Source organism: Phascolarctos cinereus, unplaced genomic scaffold (assembly GCF_003287225.1).
Source record: "Phascolarctos cinereus isolate Bilbo 61053 unplaced genomic scaffold, phaCin_HiC Scaffold_9;HRSCAF=440, whole genome shotgun sequence".
NCBI lineage: Eukaryota > Metazoa > Chordata > Mammalia > Diprotodontia > Phascolarctidae > Phascolarctos > Phascolarctos cinereus.
In genome coordinates, this window is record NW_027556402.1 from 90,480,633 (window position 1) to 90,493,294 (window position 12,662).

At 38.7% G+C, this 12,662-nt stretch overlaps 1 protein-coding gene across 1 annotated transcript in view; it reads left to right on the top strand.

Moving 5' to 3' along the window:
• Positions 1-12,662, top strand: part of MARCHF1 (membrane associated ring-CH-type finger 1) — a 478,951-nt gene that overhangs the window by 344,622 nt on the left and 121,667 nt on the right. Inside the window, 3 exon segments of the mRNA XM_078149031.1 lie at positions 10,402-10,481; positions 10,799-11,292; positions 11,295-11,562. Of these exon segments, the coding sequence (XP_078005157.1) occupies positions 10,402-10,481; positions 10,799-11,292; positions 11,295-11,562 (842 nt within the window).

A 12,662-nucleotide genomic window follows, 5' to 3' on the forward strand; every position in this document is an offset into this window, starting at 1 on the left:
TCTTAAACTATACCTCCTTAACTGTACTAACGCTAACACTTTCTACTTTGTTCCCAGAAACCTCTGTGGAATTTATAGCAGGTTTTTTTTCATCACTATGTTATCTATATCACGAATTCCACAAAGCCATTATTGAATCAGGAAGAAGCTTTATTAACAACCTGGGAAGTCCCGGTGTCCCACATGTGTGAGAGCATGCATGTGAGAGCACATGAATTGACAGATGCATATCTTTTTATTCCCTATTCCCATTCGAATTTCCTTCCCCAGTTTCCCCATTGACTGGGTACTATAGAAATTACAGCTTACTCAAAGCACCCAATTTCCCCAAGTGAGTCTCCTCCCCTAATTACATCTCCCACTACCCACAATTCAAAGACCCCAGTTCTTATTTAATTTTGCTCTTATTTGGGTATGCCCATACCTGTTCTGCTTGGGGTTACTCTGTACCTAACCTCAGAACCGGTTTTTGCTGGTCAATTCATTTGCACACCAACTCCCCTTTAAGCTTCCTTTGTTCAACTAGCCCTTTAGATTGTATTCCTTAGGTTCCACATGACTTTTGTGGAAATTAAAAAAAAAAACCTAGCTATTTCTCACATTCCTTCCCAGTTTAAACTGTCACTTGGGCGTTCAATCCCAATTGAGTGATGTTGCAGAAGCAACATCCCCAGCCACATTTTCCACAACCACCACCAACAAAGAGGCAATAGCTGCTCCAGCTGTATCCCCAGGCTCAAGTTCTATAGTCTTTTACCCCAGTGCATTACTGTTGTGTTTATTGTTCCCCCAAGAGCAGCCATTTGATGATGACTCTATGTGGTTGCTCTTTGTCACTTTTATTCATTAGGTTTTAGATTCTCAAAATGGAGAGAATCTCAAATGGTAAGGGCAGTAGGCAAAAGCTGTTGAATCCTATGAAACAATAATTAATCTCCAAACCTTCCTGGCCAATCAGGGGTATATAACATTATGCTCAGAGCAGGGGCATGACTCAGATGCCACCAAGAGGGGTTGCCTAGCCTGGCTTATAAGTGGATTTTCAGAAAACCTAATTTGAAATTACTCTCTTTAATTATGCTGTTGTTATAAATAACTGATACAATTAGTGCAGCTGGCCTCCTGTTTGTTTTCCCCGTTGGAATGCACTGTACAATGCAATCATCTGAAATAAACATCTATTACAAAGAATGCTCCATTTCAAAGAACATATTATTCTGTTCTTCCAACCAAGTAGAGTCTCTCCCTCCCAACCCCCATATCAATCTTGTGTCTTTTAAAGGAATGAACCAATTATGAAGCCCTTATAATGTACCAACTGGTAAATTAAAACAATATATTTCTGTTGAATAGGGGCACACACTAAAAAGGCTGTAATTTGTTTTTCCTCAATACTTTTTTAGCCAGAGTTGCCCTTATTTTCATCTTGAAAGAGTTTCATATTGTATTCAAAATGATTGGAATGCCCCAACCCTTCACAAAATAGTCTCTTTTGAAAGTCTGAATGTCTTTAAAAAAGGAAGCAAAGACTGGACTTCAAGAAAAATAGTCCTTCATTTTGGGAAGAAAAAAAATTTAGCATAAGGATAACAAAGAACATTTATTGAATATCTATTGTGTTCAGGACCCTATGCCAGGTTCAGAGGGTATGTAAGATGAATAAGATTTGCCCAAGGGTGGGAAGATTTATCCCGGAGACTTGGTGCTTGCATCCTTCTAAGGTGTAAGGCAGTGACTGAGCCTACAAATAAGAGAAGAGTGAAGTAATGACAGGATGGAGAGGGTGAGGCCTGGAGCTGGATATGGAAAACAACTCTTTTTGGTTTTCTGAATCTCTGTTTGTTCATCTGTAAAAGGGGGATGATGATACTTATTTTGCCTACATCTTGGTTGAGAGTATTGAATAAGAGTGTACAGCAAAGGGCTTTGTAGAATGTGGAGTGCTATGCTGAGGACAGCACAATTAGAATTTCTGGTGTTTATAAAGTAACCTGCCTCTCATGTCTGATTTTATCCTCCCAGCAATTCTAGCAGCAAGTATTCGAATAGCATTGCCTGTGGTTCACACAGATTTTGAAAGCATTAGAGTCAGGAGTCAAATGCAGTTCTGTGGTTGGTCTTTCCATAACACTACCCTGACATAAATATAGTAAGCAAGCAAGACATCAGGATTAGTAGAGACTGAATTAAAGAGGTTTTACTCTGTTATCATACTTAGACAATAGCTAGCATTTAGACCTATCCCTTCCAAGTCGTGGGGGTTAGGGGTGCTGCACCCCCGTGATCTTCAAAATCCAAGTAAAAATTTTTGGCCCTCCCTTTGTAACAGAGACATCTGATTTTTTTTAAAATTTTATTTTATGGGGTGTTTACACTACTTTATTTTAAAATTTGGGTTAAGTATTTGGTCGTAGGCTGTATGTCATCTGCTGGCCTTCGTGTGCTGTCTATGGCTTCCGCAAAGCTCCCCCATAATTCTGATTTAATTTTTTTTTTAAGCAATTGGGGTTAAGTGACTTGCTTAGAGTCACACAGCTAGTAAGTGTCAAGTAGTTTGGTCTGAGGCCGTATTTGTACTCAGGTCCTCCTGACTTCAGGGTTGGTGCTCTTATCTACTGCACCATCTAGCTGCCACCCTCATTTAATTTCTTATGCAGACCTACGATATTATCAAAAGTGTGATAGGGAAAGTCATGATGTGGAAGTGGCAACTGTATACGGTGTTCCCAAATTTGCAAAGTGCTCATTTTATCCTAGCAAAATCCTGGAAAGTTATTATTTTCACTTTACAAGTGAGAAAATTGAGGCCAACAGAGGTTAAGTGACTTGCCCAAGGTAATAGCTAGAAAGCGACAGAGACTGGATTTAAACTCAGGTCTTCCTGACTCCAGGCCCAGAGCTCTATCTACTGAGTCAGGTTCCAAGTAGACAAACCTAATCTCATAATCAGAGTTATAGAGCTGGAACAAAGGTTCCATGTAAAGGTACTGGGTTTGGGGTCAGAGGGCCCAGATTTAAAACCCAAGTTCTGCCACTTACCTAGGAGTCACTTATCTCTGTGGACCTTAGTTACCTACCCGATTTGTAAAATGAGGGAACTGTGATAGATGAACTCTAAAATCTCCACCAGGTCTCAATTTACGATCCTTGCATTTCCCAAGTGAGGAAGTTGAGGCCTAGAGAGCTTCAAATGACTTATTTGAGGTCACATAAGCAGTAAATACAGCTATCTCTTCCACATTGCAACTTCCAGTATATCACAGGTTAGCATAAGAAATTAAATGGGAATTTGGGGAGAGTTTTGCAGAAACTGCAGATGACACAGAAAAAGTTTAGAAACTCAGAAATGCATAAAATATGTATAGTATTGTATAATATCAATATATTTTATCTTTTAACACTATAATAATTCAGATTTCTTTTCTGATACAAAGGGAGAGCCTAAAATTTTTATGCAGATTTTCCAGATCAAAAGGGTGCTGAGCCCCTAATCCTGTGATGTGCAAGAAATGGCTGTAGTAGACTCAAGATTCAAACCTAGTTCCCTTGGCTGTATGTTTATTTTGTTTCCACTTTATTGTGCTTTAATTGAGAAAAGTACTATATGGCAGGGTTCCTTTCATCTCACTTAAATCTATAATTATATACAATTAATGATATAATTGGCAGGGTTGTTGTAAAGCTATCCAAACAACAAACCACACAGATATGAGTGATTTAAGATAAAGCTTTTTGATGTATTATTGTGGGCAGCACAGAATATGCCCAGTGCCCACAAAGCATGTGATTGGCAGAAGCAGAAATACTTTTTCCTTGGCTATTGTTGAAGTAATTACTGTAACTGTTCATTTTAAAACATCAGGGAGGGCGATTTCCTTATGGGCAAGTGTTTGGAATGCTTTGACAGTAAGATCATAGGGTCACAGAATATCATGGGGTTAAGACCTAGAAAGGACCAGAGATATCCCTTACCCAATCCTTTCATTTTGTAACTGAGAAAATGGGCCCAGAGAACTGAAGTGAGTAATTTAAAAGCATTTGGGTAATGATGAGGCAGCTAGATTGATGAGGTGAATAGAGTTTTGCTCTGAATCAAGAAGACCTGAATTAAAATCCTGCCATTGACAAGTCTGACTACTTATTATCTGTGCAACCCTGGGCAAGACATTTAACCTCAGTTTCTTCAACTGTAAAATGGGAATAAAAATAGTGCCTACCTCCCAAGGTTGTTATGAGGGTCAAGCGACATATTTGTAAAGTATTTTACAAACTTTCAAATGCCATATAAATAATAATAATAATATAAATTATTATTATCATTATTATTATTATTATTATTATTATTATTATTATTATTATTATTATTATTATTATTATTATTATTATTATTATTATTATTATTATTATTTGCAGAGCAGGGATTTGAAGCCAGGTGCTTCACAGACCCAGTGTCCTTGTTACTACAAGCTGACACAGGCCTAAGACTGTACATCTAGATTCCAAAATGCAATTAAGACAGCATCTTCTTGGGTCCATTCCCCTTTATCCCTTGCCTGAGGCTGTTGACTGTGTTGCCAAGCACTCAACTCAATTCAATAAGCATTTATTAAGTGCCTGCTATGTGTGGGCTCAGTGCTGAGTGCTTAGGGGTACAAAAAGAGACAAAAGATAGTCCCTACCCTGAAAAAGCTTACAGTCTAATGGGAGAGATAACATGCAAACAAATATACATAAATCAAGTGATATATAGGATAAATAGGAAATAATTAACAGAGCAAAGGCAATGGAATTAAGATGGATTGGTTGGGGAAGGCTTATTGTAGGAGGTAGGATTTTAGTTGGGCCTTGAAGGAAGTCAGGGAGGTCAGTAGTAGGTAGAGTGGAGGAGAGAGAGTGTTCCAGGTTCCAACTCTGATTCTCCTGTTACGTAATCAGTGACCTCAGGAGGTTAGAAATTCCAAAGGGAATCTGGTTATTGGAAGAGACCTTATTGGTAATTAATAATAATAAATATTTATATCATATTTTAAGGTTTGCAAATATACCTTACAAACATTATCTCATTTGACCTTCAATAATCCTGTGAGGTGGGTGCCAGTATTATCCCCATTTTTACAGATGAGGAAACTGAGGCAGAGATTAAGTGATTTGCCCAAAGTCAGACATCTAGCTAGTAAGTTTCTAGGCTAAATTTGAACTCAGGTCTCTTTGATTCCAGGTCCAGCACTTAGCCATTATAAAATCTACCTACCTTTCCAAGTCATCTTTCTAGAATGTGCAGGAATTATCTACAACATCTCTAAAAGGTAATCATATAGGTTTTGATATGTCACTTATAGTAATGGGAAACTTTTCTTATTCAATGAAAAATGTAACCCCCACTTATAGGGAGAAGTGACTGGGAAGAATTGGGGGGAGGACACCTATCTGGTGGATAAGATGGTTTTACCCAGCTTAACCCAAGTTCTGAGGGGTCTGCCCTAGGCCTTGAACTAGAAGAAACTGGTGGGAAAAAAGAGGTTGTAGGGAAGTCCCTATGGCACAGATGTTACACAGAAGCTATTGCAGCTAACCAAGATTATGTCAATACAACCATAACAATGACCAGGGAAAGATGGTGATGTTCCTATCTTGAATTATGGACTGAATGGTACCTATGATCCAAGAAAAATGAGATGGTGACCCTTTCTTTCTCCCTCCCTTTTTTTAGGTGTAAAAGTCCTTACCCTGAGATCTTTTTAATATGTGTTTATGTATGTATACATACACATACATATATATATACATATATTTCATATATGTATATATATATATATATACATACCCCGAGGTATATATATGCATGCATGTATGTGTGTATAAACACATACATATATAAACACATGCATATATACATATACATACACACATACATTAATTAATAAATATTTATTAAGCACCTATGAAGATAAAACTTCCTTTGTAATTCTCTGTATTTTATTTTATGCATTTAAAAACATTAATCTGTGAAGGAATCATAGGCATCAGCAGACTACCAAAGGGATCCGCAACACAAAAGGCTTAAACCCCCTATAGTAGGAAGAACCCAAGTATTCCTTTTGGATAGTCATTCCTTTTATTTCTTCCTTCCATTATCCCTCCCAGGCCCTGTGATGTCAACCAGATTTGGGGAATGTTGTTCCTTTCCTGAACATTTACTTTAATTCTTAAGCCTTGGACCTATTATGAAACTTGATGACCATCAAAACCCAGGCTTTTTGCTGAGGTTTTCAATGCATGTGAAAAAATAATGGAAAGAAATATATTACCATTCAGTGATAAGACAATTTTTGTTCAGCAAAGCTGAGCAGGGGACATCATCAGATAGTCACAGAAGCAGGGGGAGGATTGGTTTTATTTTTCTTAAGCCTTGTGAAAACATCCAAGTCCCACTTCTAACCCCAGAGGGATGACTGTGCATGTGTGGCTACTCTAGTAACAAAGTAAGGAAACTAGTGCCTGACCTTACTTGTGAGCTCCCCCTCATGTTTAGATTAATTTTCCATGTTCACCATGAAGGTTGAATTCCTAGTAGGGCTGCCATGATTATAAAAGTGGAGGCCTTTTAAGTTTCAAGGAACTATATTTGTGTACCACTGAAGCCTTGAAAATCAAAATTAGATATAAGGATGCTCAATACATTGTGAGGACAAGTTTCATTCGTGCATTTGACGTTACTTCAACAAATTTTTTAAGTTTCATTAATTTTTTTCAATTAACAAGCATTTATATGCTCCACTTCCTCCACCCGATGGAAAAGAAGAACCCTTACAGGGCACAGCTAGATGGCGCAGTGGATAAAGCTCTGGCCTTGGAGTCAGGAGGACCTGAGTTCAAATCCAGCCTCAAACCAAACACTTGACACTTACTAGATGTGTGACCCTGGGCACGTCACTTAACCCCAATTGCCCAAAAAAAAAAAAAAAGAAGAAAGAAAGAAAAGAAAAACCCTTGTAAAAAATATGAATAGTTAAGAAAGCAAACACATCATCTATGTTCAGAAATGTGTATCTCATTCTGTATATTTATTCTATGTACTTTTAGGCAGAAGATGGCTTGCATTTTTTATCATCACTGATTTTCCCCTAGGGTTGGCCATTCTTAATCAGAATTCTTAAGTCTTTCAAAGTTCAACAAGCATTTATTAAAATCCAATTATATGCCAGCCACCATGCTAAGTGCTTGGGATACAAAGACAAAACAACTAAACAGTTCTTGCCCTTAATGGTCTTACATAGGGGAGGAAACAACATGTACTTAGATAAATCATCTTTGAGATGAATTCCAATCATTTTTGAAGGTCTTTTAGGAACTTAGAATGAGTAACCAGGAATATTATTGAAATGTATTGGGTGGCTATTGTGTATAAAATATATTCATATTGTATTAGAAATAGTAATATATTGGCATCAATGAATGAGGCCTCAACTTTGCTACTTTTTAGGTGTGTGAACTAGAGTAAGTTTCTTGACCTCTCTGACCATTAGTTTCCTCATTTCTAAAAAGAGGGTTGTTGGTCTAGAATATCTCTAAAATCATGCTTTAGACATAGGTGGGACTAAGGTCCAGTCTTCACATTTTATAGTTTGGGAAACTGAGTCTTAAACAGATGAAGTGATTTGCTCAAAGTCATGCAAGTAACAAGTGGTAGAACAGGGGTTCAACCCTGACTCCACTATAATGGAAGAAAAAAAACCCTCAGAACAACTAGGCATCAGTCAATAAAGTGGGGCATTACACAGGATGTCTCATAGGCACCTCAAGCTCACCATGTCCAAAATAGAACTCATTATGTTTCTCTCTCCTCTTTGGAATTTCCCTATTAATTATTATCAAGAGAACCACTATTCATCCAGTCATCTAGGCTTGCAACATTGGTGTCATCTTTGTCTCCTCTCTATGAGTAGATCACTGTAGAACACTCAAGAACATCTCATATATGGCCCCTTCCTTCTACACAGCCATCACCCTAGTTCAGGCACTCTTCACCTTTTCATTTGATTGTTGTAATTTTCTTCTAACTGGTCTCCTACCTCTAGTCTCTCTGTAGTCTAGTCCATCTCCCATTCAGCTGCCAAAAGGCTTTTCCTAAACCATATGTCTGTATCAACCCCATTCCTCTTCTCAGTAAACTCCAGTGATACCCTGTTACTTTCAGGATTATATATAAAGTTCTTTGTTTTGCATTTAAAGGTCTTGGTACCCTGCTCCCTCCTTACTTTTCCAACATCTTATATTCTACTACTTTTATAGGTTTTCTAAAAACTAACCATACTAGCCTGAACTTGCACTTTCTCACAGCTGACACTCTTATCTCATCTCCATGAGTCAGACTGGCTGTCCCTCATGCCTAAAGTCAACCTCTGAAAGCCAATCTCTGGCTTTCCTTAAGAACCCACTCAGGCACTACAACCTGCAAGAGGACTTTCCTGGGCCTCCCAACTGCTAGTGCTCTCCCCATTAAGGTTACCTTGTTTCCATTCTGTATTAATCCTCTATGTTCTTATTTTTATATGGTCTCCTAGGGAGCCTCTTTCCCATTAGAATGTAAGAGAGCAGGAATAGTTTTGTTTTGTTTTGTTTAATTTGCTTTTTCTTTGCATTTCTAAGCTTGATAGATAGTGCAAGGGTAGACTTAAGAATTGATAGAGTGAATTAGTAATGCTTTATATTTTATTTCCATCCCTGATATAAATACATAGCTCTAATTCTAAATTTAGATGTAGGAGAGGAGAGAGAACAAGTATTTATCATGTGCCAGGGACTGTGGTAAGGGCCCCACAAACATTATCCCATTTGAAATGGACCTGCCTTCTGGTTAAAAGAGTGGATTGGATCTCACTCTCACTGGGCCTCAGCCTCCTCATCTGTATAATGAGTGGACTGAATCACAGGACCTGTAAATTTACTTTAACTCTAGTTTTTTTTTTAATCTATGAATTTATAGTCCAGTCTCTTGATTTTAGCTCTTTTATTCTATGACATGTGACTGGGTAAAAATGAAACAGTTTATTCTGAGAAAGACAAAACTTGAAACATCTTGACAGTAGCATACAAAAGCAATATTGCAAATTGATATCAAAAACTTGAGCAATGCACCCAGTAGAATAAAGTCACTTAAGAAAGGCTTTCTTAAGAAAATGAGTTTTGATTCAGATCTTACTGGACAAGATGAACATTGGTCAGAGTTCAAGGTCAGGAGATCACAGGTAAGAATCAGCCAGACAGAAATTAATAAATTTTGTTGGGGGCAGGAAGAAGGAATTAGTGAGTTGTCCAGTGGTATCAAACTAACTTGGCCATGGTAGGTTTCCATTGAATTCTAAGGGTTTGGTGGTAAGGGTAAATGGCATACTAATGACCCGAGAGTTTTTAATTGAAGCTATCTTATTCCTAGTACACTGGGATAATGCATATAAAGCACATTCTAAACTTTGAATTACTATGTAAATATCAGCTAATAGTATTTGTAGTAAAATTGCTTTTAAAATATTAAAGATTAATAGTGAGAGGCAGCCTTGTATAATAGAGGGGAAAACCAACAGTGAGTGGACTTTAAGTCAGATAGGTTTTGAAATTCCAGTTACAACTACTTCCTCACTGTATGACTTCTGGGAAGCCATGTGACCTCTCTTGACCCCATTTTCCTCATCTGTGAAATGGGGAGGAGAATCCTATTTGCACTGTCTTACCTCACCAGGCTAATATGATAATCAAATGAATGAATATCTATGTAAAGCTATTAGAGAGCTATCAGTCCAAGTAATTTGTTATGCCTCTCTTTCTCTTTCTGCAGACCCAGCCCAAATAGTAACAACTAGATGATGCCTTTTCTCTAGCTGGTAATTCAACAAAGTGTGCCCAGGCAGGCATCTTAGGCTTCCATCCTTAAGAGATTTTATCAGATTCGGTGACTCTATGTTCAGTCCACTCTCATAATAATCTGGGAGGCATTTGGTAAATGAATAAACTATCTGATAACTTGGACCTTCTAGATTCTGATCAGTGCAGAGGAGACTGTGCTACAGATCTTTTTGTTCCTGGGCCTCCCCTAGGAGGTTTCAAATGTAAATTGAACAGTCCTTCCCAAGTTTACAGTAAATAAAAGAGAAACTTGTGGAATCCTCTTCCTCCAGGCAAAGTTAAGGGCAACTGTAGCCTCTCAGCTGCTGTAGTTCCTCAAACAAGTTTTACTTTTGCACACAGACCACTCTTAACTTCCTGTGTTCTGTGAGCTGGGGAGCTAGCACCATGACCGGCAGCAACATTTGTTGCAACTTTTTAAATATGTGGGAAAAAAATAAGATTTCAAGCATGTATTACATTAACCAAGATTCCAAATTATCTAATTTCTTTCAACAGGCAAGTAGCCCAACAACAGGAACAGCTCCCAGAAGCCAGTCACGGCTGTCTGTCTGCCCATCCACTCAGGACATCTGTAGGTATGTACTAAACAGGAGATCCTTCTCCATCCCCCCCCCAGCTTTTTTTAGAATTATTTGTCTGTATTCTTATTGTGCATTCTGACACATGTATGCTCCTTGCTTCTGCCTAACATTAATCATCGACGGTTAACATTGACATAAGAAGAAAAAAAATTAGTCATTTGTGTATTTCCTTTTCTTTCCAGTTGCTCTTTATTTACAAACTCTTAAGTTCATGCTGCCATTTTTATCTTTCTTTCTCTCTCTCTTTTTCCCACTGCTGTCTCTTCCATTTCCCATTTCCCACCCTGTCCTTTGCCTGTTACATTGTTTAGATCTTCCACCCTGAAAGATTTGTCAGAAGATACTTTTGAGCATTCCACCCCTGTCATGGTACTGACTCCTACTTGTAGGGAGTCTAGTAAGAAACAATTGAAACAGAGGTTTAGGCAGAGGAAGAGAGAGGCTTCTGAAAGATATGAGCATGCAAAAAAGCAGAGAAAGGGGAAGAAAAGTAAATTTCACCTCCCCATCTCAAGTCCTCGATGGAGAGAATTCCAGAAAGAGATGTCTGATTCATCTTCTACAGATGAAAATCAGTGGGTTCAGGCTCGGCAAAGGGCCCAAGAAAGAAGTAAGCTTCCCCGAAGAGGAAGAAGAAGCAATAACAGGACATGCAGAAACCTGGATGGGTCCCCAGCTTCTAACACCATTGAGGTTGTCCATCTAGGGACCAGAGATAAAGAGGAGTGGACAGAATATGACAGCTGCTCTTTAAACCACCATAGGGGAAAGTCCAAGAGATACAAAGAATACAGTCTTTCACCAACTTTACATCTCCTGAGGAAAAGAGTTTCACAAAAGACCTTGGTGGAAATAGAAGCCAAAACCACTTTGGAGACCCACAGTCTTTGGCTTATCTCAGGCCAAATGAAGCTCCCAACGAAACTTTTTCAGAGAGATATTCAGGCACAGAGACAATGCCAACAGTTTCATGGCTGGAAGAACCAGTGGCTACAAAGACCTGTGTAACTAATACTGCTCAGGAGCATCCTGCCCCATATGATGACAGGTGTGATGATGATTCAGAAGTGTGCAGGTCAGTTGCTAATTAGAGAGACCCCATGTCCCTTTAACATGTTGCTTCCTCTTAAGGGGTTATGTGTGTGCTCCCCTCCACCACCATGCCCTTTGGGAATGACTGCTCAGAGAGTAATTAAGGGCTTAACAGGACCAGAAAAGGTGAGTGTGGGAGGCAGAGATCAAGATATCTATAGCCTTGACACCAAGTCCCTTGAATGTTGAAACAGAATAGAACTAGATGTCTGCTTCCTCCTCCACTTCTTTGGAATTATTCTAAGTCATTTTTGACAAAGAGCCTCACAAACCACTTCTCCTTGGACAGACATTCCAGTTGAAGCAAGAAGCAGTGTGAGGATCCTGTGTTGTCTTAGGGACCAGCTAAAATTGGATAGCACTTGTCACCTCAAACTCATCCATGTAAGTTTGGCTGAACTCAGGAATGATGAATGAATTGGCCCCAATGCCACTAGAAAAATATTGAGGACCTAGAGGCTTGAGGTTCTATTCAAGGGCAGCTTTTTGTTGTATTTTGTTTTTAACAAGAAATGTTACCTCTGCAGTTAGGGCTAATTTGTTGTGTAATTGTCAAGCTCAGCTGGGAGATGTCAGATGGAAAATATGGAGACACAGATTACAACAGGTTCTTGGGGCAGCTGGGAGAAATGGTCAAGGGAGCTTGCAATTGGTATGTCACTACAGCAACTTTATATGCCTAGAAAAGTTAGGTATTCTGCTTTTTACCAAGCTGTATACATTTCTAAAATAATGCCATTGAACAAGTTCATTTCAAAAGGGATTCCAGTATTATTGTACTTGTACATATGGCTATATGAGTAAATTTAAGCATGAACCATTGTGGAGTCCATATAGAACATATAGAGTTATTTGGGTTTGAGTTGTCTCAGTTTGGGGGCCAAAGAAAGAAGGAGTACTTTATAAATCTGCAGAGTGTTGTACTTGGAAGGCATGGTATCTGAAAGCCCAACAGATGTTCTCACCTCCATTAAGAGTAGAATGGGGAGAGAGGGGGGTGGGGAGAGAATGAACGATCCCTGGATTTAGAGTTGGAGGATCTTGGTCATAGTCAACAAGGTGCCACTGAGCTAGGAAACTGGA